The sequence below is a fragment of the Oncorhynchus mykiss genome, chromosome 6, assembly GCF_013265735.2.
Source record: "Oncorhynchus mykiss isolate Arlee chromosome 6, USDA_OmykA_1.1, whole genome shotgun sequence".
In the NCBI taxonomy this organism is placed as follows: Eukaryota; Metazoa; Chordata; class Actinopteri; order Salmoniformes; family Salmonidae; genus Oncorhynchus; species Oncorhynchus mykiss.
This window is the reverse complement of record NC_048570.1, coordinates 41,984,859-42,003,410: the sequence shown is the minus strand read 5'-3', so window position 1 is coordinate 42,003,410 and position 18,552 is coordinate 41,984,859. Positions and strand designations below refer to the sequence as shown.

At 41.5% G+C, this 18,552-nt stretch overlaps 1 protein-coding gene across 2 annotated transcripts in view; it reads left to right on the top strand.

Annotated features, from left to right (window-relative positions):
• ipo11 (importin 11) overlaps positions 1–18,552 on the top strand; it is a 234,206-nt gene that overhangs the window by 120,654 nt on the left and 95,000 nt on the right. For both annotated transcript variants that reach the window (XM_036980135.1, XM_021606535.2), the window contains one exon: positions 18,024–18,184. In XM_036980135.1, coding sequence (XP_036836030.1) covers positions 18,024–18,184 — 161 coding nt within the window. The remainder of the gene's footprint in view (positions 1–18,023; positions 18,185–18,552) is intronic.

Sequence of the window (18,552 nt, the reverse complement as noted above, 5' to 3'; positions counted from 1 at the left end):
TTTAATATTGAGAAGAAAAACAAATGGCTGTATTGGACCTATAAACACTTGGAATTAGCTAATTTGAAAGCAAATGTTTATTTTTTAGCTTCCAAACCATTGCTGAAGGATTTAGCTTTTGTTAGTAATCATACTGTCTCTAACTGCCTCATACAGTGGATATGTGTCATCTGCCCTGGGGCACTTCCGGCTCGTTCCTCCTGGGTTTTTGTTGGTTTGGCTTGGGGCATAGGCCTGAAGAGACTTGGAGACTATAGGCCTCTGGGCTGCTCTAAATGAGCGCTGCACAGAGACAGATTATTCCAATAATCTATGCTGTTGCTCCTGTTGTCTTCTGGGTAATCATATGTGTTTTAACTGTGAGTGGGACACATAATGGTGAAGGCAAACCTTTTAAAGGTCTAGGATGTATATGTCACTGGCCATGCATAGATTTTAAGACTAGCATAATCCTTCCAGACCTTACCAACTAATGCCCAGGTGTTCTGCCTTTTCCAGCACCCTTTACCATGTTAATGCATTTTTTAGTGTTCATAAATTATTTATAAGGATGCACAATATATCGATGAACATATCGGAATCGGCTGATATTAGCTAAAAATGCCAACATCGTTATCGACCCGATGTCTAGTTTAACGCCGATGAGCAAAACCAACGTCAAAGCCTACGTGCACACCTATATGACGTAGGTACATGATGTAATGACGCCACGTAAAATGTTGTGCAACACAGCTTTCTTAACCTAGCCCACAATGTCCGCTGTGTGGATTGAGCAGTCAACAAGTCAAGCAGTCATTTGATAGGGTAAGAAAATGTCAGCGAAATTTCAACAACTCCAAAGGCGAAATCCATTAACGGCAAGATAATGGTATTAATTTCATTGTTCTCTGACGTGGGGGATGTTGGCTTTTGCTGACTGGTCGAGCACCGGTACACATGTTGCCATACCAGAGTTGCACAGTAATAGCATCACTGCTATTAGCTTCATGACATACTATGGAACGCCGTTTGGGTCTTTCTGTGTCAAAAAAATATTAAATAAGCTAACGTCAAATAACACAGTTCTATTATAGAATGTTGTGTGTTCTGAATTTTTACATGCGAGCCAAGCACCACCACTACGATCAGTAGCACTGTGAAAGCTGTACAAAAAAGTATTTACAATACTGCGTTGGTAATAAAGCATTATTTGTTTGACTGCAACTTCTAGGGTAGCTAGCTTTAGCTTGGTACCTAGCTAGCACCAATAAAACAAGCCTGAAACCAATGACCAGATGAAACTGCAGTCATTTTCATTACTTTAAACAATGATTTAGGAATCCTTGTAAGTATTAGCTAGGTAGCCACTTGTTGTTTGCCTATTGAAATTGAACTTCAGTTCATGATAAAATAAATAGCTAGCCAGCTACTTAACTCTGTTGCCCAAAGCTAACGTTATAAGCAGCCAGCTAGCTTCATCTGGCAAATGAGGCTCTTCCAGAACGGGTTATGTGTTCTGAAGCTAGCCACAATAAGGATTTGAAAGTGATGCAGAAGGTTACAATTGGTGGAGTCATGCCATATTTAGACTAGATAAAGTTAAACAAGTTTGGAATGTGAAGCAATGAAATGAGGTATCGGTCTACAAATATTAGCGTTGTAGCTCTTATCGCGGGACTGTGACTGTGTGAAATAACCTTCCCTGCCTATTGTGTGTGTTGACATTCATATTGCACTGTACAGCTTTACCTAAGGATTGGGGCTCAATGAAAATGGTTATCAGTCTACTCAATACCCAAGCTGTTTTTTCCTAACAACGTCAGTTATTAGACTCCAAAATATCCACGCAGTATTTTCCACCGGGAATAGTGTTCAATACACATAGGTTGCCAGTAAATGTGGCTTAATTCACAGTTGTTTCAGAGTCCTGCAATTAGAGCTATGACACTAATGTTCTCTGGGTGTCACAGAGTAAACCCATGTCATTGAGCCACAATCCATAGGTAAGGCTGTACAGTGAAACAAGTATGCCCCCAATGCAATTCTGAAGTATAACACATCCAGTGTGATTTCAACAGATTTTTGTGAAATTAACAAATTGTCTTTATTTAATTGTCTATAACAACGTTCCAACCTCGTCTAGCATGATCTATTCAATTATGTCATATGTCTACTATTTGTATTCATTTGCATCACTTGTCAATGACATACTTTTATTTTGAAGGCTAACCACAAAGTCCACTATTGTGGCTAATCCTTATTGTGGCTAGCTTCACAGATGGGTCCGACCATTAATCAAATGGTAGCCTAGTGGTTAGAGCGTTGGACTATTAACCGGAAGGTTGTGAGTTCAAAACCCCCGAGCTGACAAGGTACAAATCTGTCGTTCTGCCCCTGAACAGGCAGTTAACCCACTGTTCCCAGGCCGTCATTGAAAATAAGAATTTGTTCTTAACTGACTTGCCTGGTTAAATAAAGGTAAAATAAAAATAAAAATAAATAAAATAAAATAAGAACTGTCTTATAAATGAGGGTTATTTTAGAGGACACCTAGCTATATAGTTAGTTAGCTAGCTAACTGCAGCTACTGAAACAGATTGTTGTTATGCTATGTTTTTGGGGAAGAACATTGTTTGCATCCATGAGCTAGCTAGCTTTTTTTTATGACCAGCACTGTAGGTGCGCGAGACAACTTTACCATCATAGCATACGTATCGATTAACCGTTGTGCAACTATGAAATACGAGTGATAGTGTAATCAATGTGTAATAACTACGTAAAACATTTATGAACGCGTAAATGTATTATGTGACATACAGTCATATTCAGGATTGGTCAACAAGCTTATTTGACACGTCAAATAGTGTTATTTGACACGCAATGACCCAAACGACGTTCCATAGTATTAGAAATCCTGGTTGAGAATGAAACGACTGAACGAATTAACAACGAAACAGCACAGCAAGTAAGTGAAAGAAATAGGTTTTGATTATGTTTTACGGGTAATGGGGACATATTTAAATGTCAACAAAATAACTTTTGTGTGTGTGTGTGTGTGTAGCCTTTATTTAACTAGGCAAGTCGGTTAATAAACAAATTCTTAATTACAATGACGGCCAAACCCGGATGATGCTGTGCCAATTGTGCTATAGGACTCCCAATCACGGACGGATGTGATACCTCTTGCACTGAGATGCAGTGCCTTAGACTGCCGCGTCCGTGTGTGTGTTTTAACTATTTAACTGTACTAGAATGCTTAAAAATGTTAAACGTCGGTTATCAGTATCAGTGTCGTTTTTTTATGGGCAAGGGAAATACCAGGTATCGGCCAAAAATGTTATATCGGTGCGTCGCTAATTATTTGTTCATTAGTTGAAGCCCCTCAAGCTCCAATTTGAGAATGTACAGCTGCACTTGTCTGACATGTTTCTGTGTTTAATCATTGAGTTGGGTTGCTCTACACTGACTGATGAGCAAAGGGCGTGTGGTTCTTTTGCATCCCGCATGGTGTGCGATGTTTGTCGTGGCGTTCATTTTAGGCTTTTAACATATTTTTACACTTTGTTTCTTAACCATCTGTCAAAGATGTCTTTACAGTTTTGGGGTGTTGGACTGATCTTGTTGATGGTGTACATACCCGCTACAAACAGACTTAAGTTATGGAAACGCTGCTGGCAGCAGAATCCAATACAGCAAAGAGTTCCTACTTCAACAAAGCAACGTGATCGTTATCCCAAGGGCCCATCTCTGATTGTCTGCGAGTGGATGGATTACAAGCCCAAATGCAAACATGGAAAACGTGGGGAATCAGACAGACTTAAAATATTTAAGAACAAACTTTCCTTACCCACCACCTTGTGGATCAACGCCCAGTCACTGAGGGGGGAAGCGGGTGAGCTGGATAACAGAGTTCCGGACAGTGAGGTGCGGCCTGCCGGCTTCACACTGGTCAGTGCGGACCATGATCTGACCGCTACAGGGAAACATCACTGTAGTGGAGTCTGCCTGCTTATCAGGGATCAGTGGTATAAATCGATCCTGGTAAGAGAGGGACTCTGTACCCCGACTTTCGAATTGCTTTCTGTGTCACTGCGACCCTACGATCCGCCCTGCGAGTTTCCCTAATTGTTTACCGTTGTGTACATTCAAACAAAACCGAATCTAGCAATGGCATCAGAGATGATTTATTATCTGTCACAGAAATTGGACTCCATTTCCCCTGACACACCCACATTTATATTATGGGATTTTAACAACTGCACTCTACGCAAGGTCCTGTTCACCTACCACCAGTATGTAAAATGCCATCTGAGGAAAATAAGACTCTTGATTTGTGCTGTGGGACAATACCAAATGCTTTCTCTTCCACCACCAAACCTCCCCTGGGGACATCAGACCACAACATTGTCGACCTCCGGCCAAACTTCTATCAGTTCCTGGAGAGGGAGAAACATACAGTTAAAACTGTCCAGATCTGGAACGAGAACCCTATCACTCGTCTCCAAGGGTGTTTTGACTGTACTATGTAGGAGTTATTTGAGGACAGCAGCTCTGCTCTTAACTCTCAAATGTTGTTTCAGACTATATAAACTTCTGTGTTGTCAGTTGTGCCTACCAAGACCTGTGAAATTTTCCCTAGGTATCAAAACATCTAAAATCACTTCTTAGTAGAAAGAAGGCAGTTTAGGCTGAGGGTGATGGACAGGCTTTAAGATATGTACAACATGAGATTAGAAGACTGATACTGGTGGACAAGGAGGCAAAAAAAACAAAGGGTGGAGAGGACCCTCTCCTGAGGAAACTCGAGTGTGGCCTGGTAAGGGATACAATCCATGACTAGTGGCCCCCACAAAGGCAGGGGAAAAGCCAATGCTGACTTTAGGAGAAATTAGGGGCAAAACATGGCTAATGAACTGAATGTTCAGACATGGGATTTGGCGCCCTCTAGATTTGGCGCCCTCTAGATGTCTGTAGACCAAGTTGAGGAGAGTAAGAGTAACTGCTTGGTGGTGCAGAAGATATGACTTTAAAACAATTTTATCAAAGCATTTAGTTACCTAGAATGTCAAGGCGACAGGACGGCAGTCATTCTGCACAGGGATTAGATCAAATCTAATTTAATTTCTTACATGCGGGAAATGCTTAATTTACAAGCCCTTATTAACCGACAATGCAGTTCAAGAAATAGAGTTAAGAAAATATTTACTAAATAAACTAAAGTTAAAAATAAGAGGCTATATACAGGGGGTACCGGTGCCGGGGTACAGAATGCTTTAGGAATGGGCATAATTGTTGAGTTTTAAAACCGCTGGCACGAGCTGGCCGAGTGAGGATTGAAAAACACCAGCTAATTGTTCAGCAGAGTGCTTTAACACAAATCCACTTATTTTGTCTGGGCCTGGGCTTTTGTGTACATTACAACCCCTGAACAATTTTGAAACATCAGCCTGAGTATGGCTAATGAACAATGTTTTCTTTCTTTGAATCAGTCGACTTTGTTGGATTCACAACAAATGAAAGTGTCATTACAAATGTCAGAGCATTGTTGTGAAAAACAGGCTGATGTTTTGAAATTGAGGTTGTAATGTTCATGATCCAGAGTTCACAACAGGTCAAGGTGGGTCCCCACATGTCGGACAAATGCACCACCAACAGGGATGTATTTTGTCCCCACTCCTGCACATCTTGTACACCAACAGTTGTGCAAGTTCCCATCCTGACAGACACCTTGTCATGTTCGCTGATGACACTGCCCTGATCAGCCTGTTGCATGATGATGAGGAAAACCATGGCCCAGTCTGAAATGACTTTGTACAGTGGTATGATGAATCACACTTGTTTCTCAGCACCAACAAATAGATGTGTATAGACTTCAGGGAGCAAAAAACTCAGACTTCTGCAACAGCTATCAGAGGTCAGAACATAGATTGTTGAGGAATACAAATATCTGTGTGTCCTCTTGGACAATACGCTTCAGTAGAGTAAATGTACAGACCTCATCTACAATAAGCGTCAGCAGAGACTGTACTTTGGCAAAAACCTGGGATATTTTAATTGTTGACTGTACGATACTGACTCTGTTTTACACATATTTTATTGAGAGTATTTCAACTTTTTGTTTGTTGGTTTGGTAATGCCGCCTTCAGCCAGAAAAATATTCTGGGGATTATCACCACAGCAAGCAAGGTACTTGGAGTCAAACAGACAGGCTTAGATGAGATATTTAAGGTCAGGGCCCTCTGTAAGGCTCACAAGAAAAATGTAAGACACACCCTGTGCCTGGATTTTGAACTACTCACCTCAGGGTGCAGGTATAGGGCACTGCCCAGCAGATAAAAGAGAACTAGACAAGAATTTGTGCCAGGTGTGATATCTCTCAACAGCTCAGGTTAATATTCCTATGTCTCTACTACACAGTTCTTGTCCTTGTACAGTCGTGGCCAAAAGTTTTGAGAATGACACAAATATTAATTTTCACAAAGTCTGCTGCCTCAGTGTCTTTAGATATTTTTGTCAGATCTTGACACCAGGCCATTCTCCAAAAGTCTTCGTCTCGCTGTGCGTGCAGATGCACTCACACCTGCCTGCTGCCATTCCTGAGCAAGCTCTGTACTGGTCGTGCCCCGATCCCGCAGCTGAATCAACTTTAGGAGACGATCCTGGTGCTTGCTGGACTTTCTTGGGCGCCCTGAAGCCTTCTTCACAACAATTGAACCGCTCTTCTTAAAGTTCTTGATGAGCCGATAAATGGTTGATTTAGGTGCAATCTTACTGGCAGCAATATCCTTGCCTTTTTTGTGCAAAGCAATGATGACGGCACATGTTTCCTTGCAGGTAAACATGGTTGACAGAGGAGGAACAATGATTCCAAGCACCACCCTCCTTTTGAAGCTTCCAGTCTGTTATTCGAACTCAATCAGCATGACCGAGTGATCTCCAGCCTTGTCCTCGTCAACACTCACACCTGTGTTAGCGAGATAACCACTGACATGATGGCAGCTGGTCCTTTTGTGGCAGGGCTGAAATGCAGTGGACATTTTTTGGGGGGGATTCAGTTCATTTGCATGGCAAAGGGGAACTTTGCAATGAATTGCAATTAATCTGATCACTCTTCATAACATTCTAGAGTATATGCAAATTGCCATCATCCAAACTGAAGCAGCAGACTTTGTGAAAATTAATATTTGTGTAATTCTCAAAACCTTTGGCCATGACTGTACAAAACAAATCCAAACAGGGACAGTAGTCAGTAAAGTAAGGATGTGGCTGTCATGAATTTTGGATGACGCTAATAATTGCAGTGCCTTCGGGAAGTGTTCAGACTTTTTCCAAATGTTGTTACGTTACAGCCTTATTCTTTTTCCTTCTCGTCAATTTACATACAATACTCCATAATGACAAAGCAAAAACAGTTTTTTTTATAAATGTTTGCTAATTTATAAAAAATTAAATAAACATTTATGTAAGTATTCAGACCCTTTACTCAGTACTTTGTTGAAGCACCTTTGGCAGTGATCACAGCCTCGAGTCTTCTTGGGTATGACACTACAAGCTTGGCGCACCTGTATTTGGTGAGTTTCTCCCATTCTTCTCTGCAGATCCTCTCAAGCTCTGTCAGATTGGGTGGGGAGCGTCGTTGCACAGCTATTTTCAGTTCTCTCCAGAGATGTTTGATCGAGTTAAAGTCCCAGCTCTGGCTGGGCCACTTAAGGACATTCAGAGACCTGTCCCGAAGCCACTCCTGCGTTGTCTTGGCTGTGTGCTTAAGTTCGTTGTCCTGTTGTAAGGTGAACCTTTGCCCCAGTCTGAGGTTCTGAGCACTCTGGAGCAGGTTTTCATTTAGGATCTCTCTGTACTTTGCTCCGGTCATCTTTCCATCGATCCTGACTAGTCTCCCAGTCCCTGCAACTGAAAAACATCCCCACAGCATGACGCTGCCACCACCATGCTTCACCGTAGGTATGGTGCCAGGTTTCCTCCAGACTTGACATTTCGCATTCAGGCCAAAAATATCAATTTTGGTTTCATCAGTCGTTTAGGTGCCTTTTGTCAAACTCCAAGAGGGCTGTCATGTGCCTTTTACTGAGGAGTGGCTTCTGTCTGGCCAATGCCATAAAGGCCTGATTGGTGGAGTGCTGCAGAGATTGTTGTCATTCTGGAAGGTTCTCCCATTAGGTTTTTGGGTTGGGTTCTTGGTCACCAACCTAACCAAGGCCCTTCTCCCCAGATTGCTCATTTTGGCCGGGAGGCCAGCTCCAAGAAGAGTCTTGGTGTTTCCAAACTTCTTCAATTTAAGAATGATGGAGGTCACTGTGTTCTTAGGGACCTTCAATGTTGCATAAATGTTTTGGTACCCTTCCTTAAGTCTGTGCCTCGACACAATTCTGTCTCAGAGCTCTACGGACAATTTCTTCGACCTCATGGCTTGGTTTCTGCTCTGACATGCACTGTCAACTGTGGGACTTTTATATAGACAGGCGTGTGCCTTTCCAGATCATGTTCAATCAATTGAATTTATCCCAGGTGGATGCCAATCAAGTTGTAGAAACATCTCATGGATGATCAATGGACATAGGATGCACCTGAGCTCAATTTTGAGTCTCATAGCAAAGGGTCTGAATACTTAAATACGTAAATAATTTATTTTAAATGTACAACAAATGTTACGCTTTTCCATTATGGGATATTGCGTGTAGATTGAGATTTTTTTTATTTGTTTAGAATAAGGCTGTAATGTAACAAAATGTGGAAGAAGGGAAGGGGTCTGAATACTTTCCAAATGCACTGTATGCTCTGGTTGATGTATTAAACCACCCAGATGCATCAAAACAGTCATCCTTCTGAACTAAGCTGCATGACTGGAGGGAAACTGCTCAGGGATGTCACCATGAGGTCATGAGGTGATTTTAACATAGCTACGGAGTTCCGTGTCTGTGATGGGAGAAAACTGAGGATGGTCAACAACATAGTAGTGAGTGACTCCACAATAAACTAAAAGACAGAGTGAAAAGAAAAATACAAATATAAAACAAATTTTAAAAATCTAAACATCCATCCTGTATGCAACAAGGCACTAAAGTTGTACTTTGAAAAACAAGGAATACGCTTCCTGGCCTTAATGCAAACGCAACACATCACTGAGTAACTGCCTCCTTATTTTCAAGCATGGTGGTGACTGCATCATGGTATGGGTATGCTTGATATTGGCAAAGACTAAAATAAAAGGAAACAGGATGGAGTTAAGCACAAGTAAAATCCTTTACACCAGCAACTGGGAGAGGAATTTACCTTTCGTCAGGGAAATAACATATTCCACAATCCAGGTGTGCAAAGCTGTAATCACTGCCAATGGTGTTTCTAACATGAATTATACAACGGGTGGGGCTAATCCTGAATGCTGATTGGTTAATACCGTATTCCAGCTGGTGTCTATTTCACAAGTTAACACCGGTTAAATCTATGACGTTAAAATGCCTATTTCTCTGTTCCATCTGACTGTGGAATCCACTGTCTCAGCCCAGCCAGGGAATTTATAAACTTGATTTCCACTATAGAAAGCATCTTGACATTATTTCACATTTGTTTTAGTCTAGTATTTAGTTTTCAGCAGAGGAGATTTGTATAAAACTTGCTGTCTCTCTCCGGTATTTGCAACATTGTTCCAATATTCAAATTCGACCTCCAGCTCTCCCATAGCAATGAACATGTCAAGACGAGACTGACCAAAAGGCAGCGCTTCTCAGCATGTCGAAATCATGAATCACCTGGCATCATTTTTATGCATACAAAGAAATGTCAATTGAAAAAAGTTTAAATGAAATGAAGTGCAGCTAGTTTGCAGTCTTTCCAGCTTCAGTTTGAATTGATTTTGTTAGCTGTGTTGTTGGCTAGCTCCTCTGAACATTTTGTTCTGACGAGTGAGCATACTTTCTATTCCAGGTGAAATCGCACCTCAATAGCTCATTGTAATGAATGTATCCAAATAAATGTCACTAGAAAACTGCAAATGCAACACTTTGAAGTTATTCTGGCATATTCTGCACTTTTTGACATGACTTTAAGTTAGCTAGCAACCAAGGTATAAGAATGTTGCCAGCCGGTATGGCAATGGAAAATTTAGAACGAATGACTGGGTCGTGTCCATAGATACAGAACAAAAAGACTGAACGACTGGGTTGCGTCTCTGGCAACCGAAGCGATGGCACTAATGACCAGCCGGCTTGTGTAGCGACACTCGATTTGTGTCAGCACTATCTTGTGGAAGGATGAAATAGTGTGAATAAATTCATCAAAAGAATGTCATTTTATTAATCAAATCAAATCAAATTTATTTATATAGCCCTTCGTACATCGGCTGATATCTCAAAGTGCTGTACAGAAACCCAGCCTAAAACCCCAAACAGCAAGCAATGCAGGTGTAGAAGCACGGTGGCTAGGAAACCTAGAGAGGAACCAGGCTATGTGGGGAGGCCAGTCCTCTTCTGGCTGTGCCGGGTGGAGATTATAACAGAACATGGCCAAGATGTTCAAATGTTCATAAATGACCAGCATGGTCGAATAATAATAAGGCAGAACAGTTGAAACTGGAGCAGCAGCACGACCAGGTGGACTGGGGACAGCAAGGAGTCATCGTGTCAGGTAGTCCTGGGGCATGGTCCTAGGGCTCAGGTCCTCCGAGAGAGAGAAAGAAAGAGAGAATTAGAGAAAGCACACTTAAATTCACACAGGACACCGAATAGGACAGGAGAAGTACTCCAGATATAACAAACTGACCCTAGCCCCCCGACACATAAACTACTGCAGCATAAATACTGGAGGCTGAGACAGGAGGGGTCAGGAGACACTGTGGCCCCATCCGAGGACACCCCCGGACAGGGCCAAACAGGAAGGATATAACCCCACCCACTGTGCCAAAGCACAGCCCCCACACCACTAGAGGGATATCTTCAACCACCAACTTACCATCCTGAGACAAGGCTGAGTATAGCCCACAAAGATCTCCGCCATGGCACAACCCAAGGGGGGGCGCCAACCCAGACAGGATGACCACATCAGTGAATCAACCCACTCAGGTGACGCACCTATTACTATCTTTACCCCTTTTTCTCCCCAATTTCGTGATATCCAATTGGTAGTTAGTCTTGTCCCATCACTTTCCCATCATCTGGAAAGGTGAAGGTCGAGAGCCATGTGTCCTCTGAAACACGACCCTGCCAAGCTGCACTGCTACTTGACACACTGCTCGCTTAACCCGGAAGCTAGCCACACTGTTTCAACGCGCATGTGCCCGCACCGCCACAAGGAGTCGCTAGAGTGCGATGGGACAAGGACATCCTGGCCGGCCAAACCCTCCCCTAACCCAGACAACACTGGGCCAATTGTGTGCCGCCTCTTGGGTCTCCCAGTCGCGGCCAGCTGCGACACCACTTGGCATCGAACCTGGGTCTGTAGTAATGCCTCAAGCCTTAGACCGCTGCGCCACTCTGTAGTCACAAAATAAAGTTTTTGTCAATCATTAGTTTAATATGTTGGTAACCCATTGTATAAAAGTGATAATGGCTTTGAAGGTGTTGTTTGGAGGATATATTGGCTCGGTTTGCCAAATTCGTCTCGGGCCTAACACCCGTGCCAATATATCCTCCAAACACCGGCTTCTCGGGCATTATCCCTTAATTGACTTGGGTGAATACTTCAAGGTATATTAGTGTTTTTTATTTTATAATTTTTATTCCACTTTGACAGTGTTTTGTGTAGATCGCTGACATTTTTATCCCAATGGGGGGGTCTGGGCCCACGCGTGCCTATGCCCCTGTAACGACAGCACTGCTTGAAAAATAGCCTTGCCAACCCACTCAGATTGAATAAAAATCTACAAATGCTCTTTACTTGTTCCAAACAATAAATTATTTGTCTTTTTACCTAAAAATGCAAACACCATTAGATATAATTCATAGCAAGCAGTGCACTGGTTTAGTTAGATTTAATTAAATATATAGTGACCTGTAATGACATTAACTCTCACGTGATGGATTGCCAAAAAGAAGTAACTGAAAGCCACACCCCCAATAAGCCAACGAATATGACTGCATTGAGGGATATGTCACTGCTTCTATGGCTATATTTAATGTATTTATTTAACCCTTATTTTACCAGGTAAGTTAACTGAGGATCATTTACAGCAATGACCTGGGGAATGGTTACAGGGGAGAGGAGGAGGGATGAATGAGTCAATTGGAGGCTGGAGATAATTGGGGCGGCAGGGTAGCCTAGTGGTTAGAGCGTTGGACTAGTAACCGGAAGGTTGCAAGTTCAAACCCCTGAGCTGTCGTTCTGCCCCTGAATAGGCAAAATAAGCAAAATAGGCAAAATAAGAATTTGTAACTTGCCTAGTTAAATAAAGGTAAAATAGAAAATAAATTGGGGGAGAGCCAGATTGGGGAATTTAGCCAGGACACCGGTTAACACCCCTACTCTTACGATAAGTGCCATGGTATCTTTAGTGACCACAGTCGGGACACCCGTTTAGCATCCTACCCGATAAACTGCACCTTACACAGGGTACTGTCCCCATCACTTCACTGGGGCATTGGGAGATTAGTTTGCTTTTTTTACCAGAGGAAAGAATCACAAAACACTCAGCACGGAACAGCAGTACAAAAACAGTACAGCGGTAAAAACCAGCTAATCAGTTTAGAGTCACATTTACAATAGAAGTTATTGTTTTCTAATCCATTTTTGGATTAATAAATTCTGTTGCACGTTAAAGCAATAATTTTTTCAGACATCGATAATGTTTCTTTATTTTGTTGCTGTGGTCACTTGCGCCTGTCCCCTTCATGTGAACACACTTGCCGCTTTGACTAGAGAGACAAATGGCGTACTAGGCGGGGAACTCTGCTCTATTCCGCTGGCTGTCTGAAAAGCGCTTAAGAGTAACTTACATTTGACTTGGATTTCAGAGTTTATTTTAAATAGCTCATATAGCTCTATATGTAATATATTGATGATAGGAAGGAATGTCTAGATCTATTCATGTTTAATGGGCATAGTGAGTACTGTAGAGCCGTGTCTCTGGAGGCCAATGTGGTTAAGTGAGTGTTAGATCATGCATAATTGGAATGGATTTGCATGGGATTAGTAGCAACTCCATGACTGTGTACTTAGGGAAGGTGCCTAGCCTTATCGCTAGTGGTGATTATGTGTATGTACGTGATGTGTATGAAGTGGCCAGTGTACATAATCAATTAGCTAATTATCTGGTCGGACACATTCACTCGCCAAGCTCATAGGTCATACAGTGCCTTCAGAACGTATTCATACCCCTCAACTTATTACACATTTTGTAACTAAATAGTTTAAATTGATTAAATATATATTTTTTAATCTCATTTACACAAGTATTCACACCCCTGACTCAATACATGATAGAATCACCATTGGCAGCGATTAGAGCTTAGAGTCATTGTGGGTAAGTCTCTTAAGAGCATTGCACACCTCGAGGGTACAATATTTGCACATTATTATTAAAAAGATTTTTCAAGCTCTGTCAAGTTGGTTGTTGATCATTGCTAGACAGCCATTTTCAAGTCTTGCCATAGATTTTCAAGTAGATTTAAGTCAACACTAACCACTCAGAAACATATGTCGTCTTGGTACGCAACTCCAGTGTATATTTGGCATGGCGTTTTAGGTTATTGTCCTGCTGAAAGTAGATTTTTTTCTCCTAGTATCTGTTGGAACCAGGTTTTCCTCTGCTTGTGCTAAGCTCTGTTCCGTTTCCTTTTTATCCTAAAAAAAAACAACCTCTGTAGTCCTTGCCGATGACAAGCATAGCCATAACTTTGCTTAAAAATAGGAGGCATGTTTTGGATTGTTTTTATTCTGTACAGGTTTCCTTCTTTTCACTCTGTCATTTGGGTTATTATTGTGGAGTAATTACAAATTTGTTGATCCATTCTCAGGAGAAAGCTATCACAGCCATTACACTCTAACTGTTTTAAAGTCACCATTGGCCTCATGGTGAAATTCCTGATCAGTTTTCTTCCTCTCCGGCAACTGAGTTAGGATGGACGCCTGTATCTTTGTATCGACTGGTTGTGTTGATGCACCTTCCAAAGTGTAATTAATAACTTCACCATGCTCCAAGGGATATACATTTATATTTTTACCCTTCTGCCAATGGGTGCCCTTTGCGAGGCATTGGAAAACCTCCCTGGTCTTTGGGACTGAATCTCTGTTTGAAATTCACTGCTCGGCTGAGGGACCTTACATATAATTTGTATGTTTATGCTACAGAGAGGAGGTACTCATTCAATGTCAAACACTGTTTTTGTCCATGCAACTTATTGTGACTTTTTAAGCAAATGTATACTCCTGAACTTAATTACACTTTGACATTATGGGGTATTGTGTCTAGGCCAGTGACACAAAATCTCAATTGAATCAATTTCCAATTCCGGTTGTAACACAACAAAATGTTAACGTTTCAAGGGTTGTGAATACTTTCTGAAGACACTTTAAATATTCATGAAGCTATCAGGTTTGAGATGCTGACTAAAAAGCTGCCTTGCATACATTATCATCATTAACAACATGTGCAGAGAGCAGATGCTATGAAATACATTGCCCAAATTAACAACCTGTGCATAGCCCGCGAGCCCATTCAATCCAGTCCTGGGGAGGTTTGAGTTCAAAACAAAAGATTGGGGAAATGTATTATTTTATTTACAAATAACTGACCTTTTGAAAAACAAATATGTCTGGAAAGAAATCTGGCGGCCCTCCACTGAATTTTGAAAACCCTGATGTGGCCCTCGAGCCAAAATGATTTGCCACTTACACTACGAATGCATTATTACTTGTAGCTTGAATGGGAATGAGCATTGGATTCAATGGCAATACATCTTTGCCATCTTACCACTCTTTCTTACAGGAAATGTAGGATTTGTACATTCACATATTAATTTCCTTTTTTATCCAGGTTAGACGTGCCCTTGATATCTATCGCTCACTGCTTTGAGAATAGAGGTAGTCCACAAGCGAACTAAACTGGCCTATACTACATCTCTGTAAGAGAGATTCAGACAACTAGGCTAATGTCATCCAACAACAATAACCTACAAAGTGTAGGGGAGGTTTATTTCTTTGTTAATTCACCTTAGGACACGTGCCAACAAGGGCGCATCCAATTTGTTGCGATTATTTTCCTCCTTCCGGTCCGTTCCCAAACCAGCAAAATGTTGTTAAATATGAATAAAATGTTTCATAACTATTAAATAACATTCACTCATATATCCCTTTCATACACTGACCAAATTCCCACTTTTTTACCATGCCTACTGATATTTATAAAAGTGGTATACCTGCAAGAAAGGGGTTCATACAAACATTTCCTTATGCTTGTGCTTCTGTCGGAACTAGAAGCACAAGCATTACGCTACACTCGCAATAACATCTACTAACCATGTGTATGTGACTAATAAAATGTGATTTTATATTTTTTATAGGTAACATACTTCATCTTCTGTCTGAAATTGGTAATAGAGAATGAATTGTGTTGTTAGCTTTGTGGCACAACAGATTCCAAATATCCTAATGTTATCTACATTCAACATATCGGCACGGTTTACATTTTTTTCTAATACGCTAACTAGCCAACACCACCATTCATTCTCTGTGAGAATGCTAATGCTAACTGACGATGGCTTCTGAGTATTATACAACGTGGAAACAAACATTTACATTTTTTTTGTAAGATTTTTCCTCAACATAAAATTAACATATCTTTCAAATTCTGTTCACATAATTTAATAGTTTTGACAAATATAATTAATATTTAACAAAGTTTTACTTGTTTGCCAATCGGCCAGAAGGAGGAAAAGAATCACGTTCGATCAGGAACTGGATCAAGTGGGTGGGGCGTCAAAATCTGGATAGAAATTTATTTTAAATTATTGATTGTTGCGAACAGAATTTGATTCCACCCATAACTTCAACCCAAAGTGAGTCTGTCTGCAGTGTGACAGAGGCTTGAAGTGGTACCAATCATTTTGCCGGATTGGCCTAGACTAGGTCCTGGGAAAAATTCAAAATTAGTGCACTATAAAGGACACAACCTTAGTATATGGTAGGGGAGTCTCATAGAATGATGTATGATTTGTATCTGATATGGTCAGACCCTTGAGAAGAGCATGTCGGTCTAGAACTTTTCTATTTCTTGATTAGCAGATAGGACACACAGATGCACACAAAATATCCTTGAGTGGGAGCAAAGTGCTGTCTACTGGATAGTGAGAGCTTGTTTTAGGGGGCTTACAGAAGAGCCCAGAGAGGGAAATAGACCGACAGCATGAGAGGACAAATTCTGGGAAGGGAGGAGGGGATTTGAAAGGGTAAGAGGTGTGTGTTTCTGGGGATGCAAGCAGACTGCTATTCCAGGCGTTAGGAGCGGTAACCCTGTCACTTCACATTACCGTCAGAGACAAGCTTCCTCTATGTGTGTGTGTGTTGGGGGTTGGATCAGCCACCATGACACTCCACATCACTGTTAAATTGAGCTCCTCGCGGCAATCTAGGAAGAGTTTGCTGACATACACACACACACCAGTATGGCTCTGTGGCTGTGGTCAGTTTAGTTATTGCACATCTATGGAAAGAAACCCTGTCAAAAGCAGCTCTTACAAGCCCACAGTGAGTCACATGATAAACAACAGGGTTACAGTAGCTGGGCTCCATAATGATTAGTAAAGGTTCGTCATTAATCCCATCATGTATTTCTCATTTATATGTTAATTCCTAGTGGCTTGAAAACTGTCTGGGAGTAGCTAGGTTCCATAATGATTAGTAAAGGTTCATCATTAACCCCTTACTCATGTATTTCTCATTTACATTTTACTTCCCTAGTGGCTTGAATTGTTAAAAATATGCAGATTTCCATATCAATTTCAATTAGATTTATTGATTGCTTTGTTGTATAGCTTTTACTTTGTCTCATCAATGTCCTGTCGTTTGCTCCTTTTCTGTGGCGAGATGCAGGTTCTCTTGATAGGATTAAGGCTCCTAGGGGTCCGTCCCAATAGGCACCCTATTCCCTATAAATGCACTACTTTTGACCAGAGTCCTATGGGCCCTGGTCAACGGTAGTGCACTATACATAGGGAATAGGGTGCCATTGGGGACTCAGCCCCGTTCTACTATACCTTTCTGTGCAGATTAAGACTTAGGGCTGAACAAAGTAAAGAAAATGTCAATAATAATTGACATGAAAATAAGATTGTTGGTGATTAGACAAGTTTGTTACGCATAATTGATCAGCGCTAATAATCCAGAAACATAAACACACAGCTAGAGTCTCTACCTCTTGATGGTTTGTGTTTGCTTCAATCACTGAACTGAAAAACTCCATCACTAATCAGGTAGATGTGGAAAACACACGGGTGGGAAAACACCAGAGACTCAGGCCTAACGACTATATATCTCTCTAGAAGTGATTCAATGCTAATAATAATGTTTGTTATGCTGCCAGTGTAAGTAGAGGGTGTGTTTGAATCATTTAGATGTTATGTTGGAGAATGTATTTATCATATTAACCCGCATGGTGCTGTAGTTAGGCAGGCTTGCAGGAGTGTGGCGTTTTGCTCGACTTAGCAACAGTTATTTTATTGTTATTTATTTAACCTTTATTTAACCAGGAAGGTTTGGGTTTCTCCAAGTGTTCTTGACTAATGTTGGATTGTGGACTGCATGACGGCGTAGTTTGTTCAAGCCCTTAGCTGTTCAAAATGTGCTAGTGAGTCAAATCATTGAGACTCACAATATCACTTGGTTCCTAGCACTGGAACGAGTCATGGATCTTGGCAGTGTATGTTGATATTCCCTGGGTCTGCCGAGGGGTGGCATCCTCAAGAGCATTCATCCCTTAGTGCCAGGCCAGCCTCTCACTGCCTGGTGAGATAGGACCTTGCACACTATAAAGAACACAGAGATTAGGAGTCTGTCTGGCTCATCTCTCTCCCTCTAATGTGATGTGTGTTTATCTGTTTCAGAGATGAGCTCAGAGAACCTGAGGACATGCTTCCAGATAGTCAACGCCTACATCTACCTGTCAGCTACTGACTTCCTACAGAACTATGCTGAGGGCCTGTGCAGATCCTTCTGTAATCTACTCAAAGATATCACCAACGAAGGACAAGTCCAAGTTCTGAAGGTTGTGTGTGTGTGTGTCTGTGCTTGTGTCTGTGCTTGTGTGCCCACGCTTGCACCCTTTTGTACATTTGTTTTGACTTGGTTTTACTCTCCATTATCGATGCGCCGGCTTTAGGAATTTAATCATGGCTTCTCTGAGAATTGTATTTCTGGGAAAACTCCACTTCTAACCCCCCGGTGCACGTTTTGGTTTTTGCCGTAGCACTACACAGCTGATTCGAATAATCAAAGCTTGATGAGGTGGTTAACTGAATCAGTTGTGTAGTGCTAGGGCAAAAACCAAGACGTGCACCCGGGGGGGCAGGACCGAGTTTGGGAAACCCTGCTCTAGAGGAAGACAGGGATTTGTGGTTCGTGTATCCATTCTGT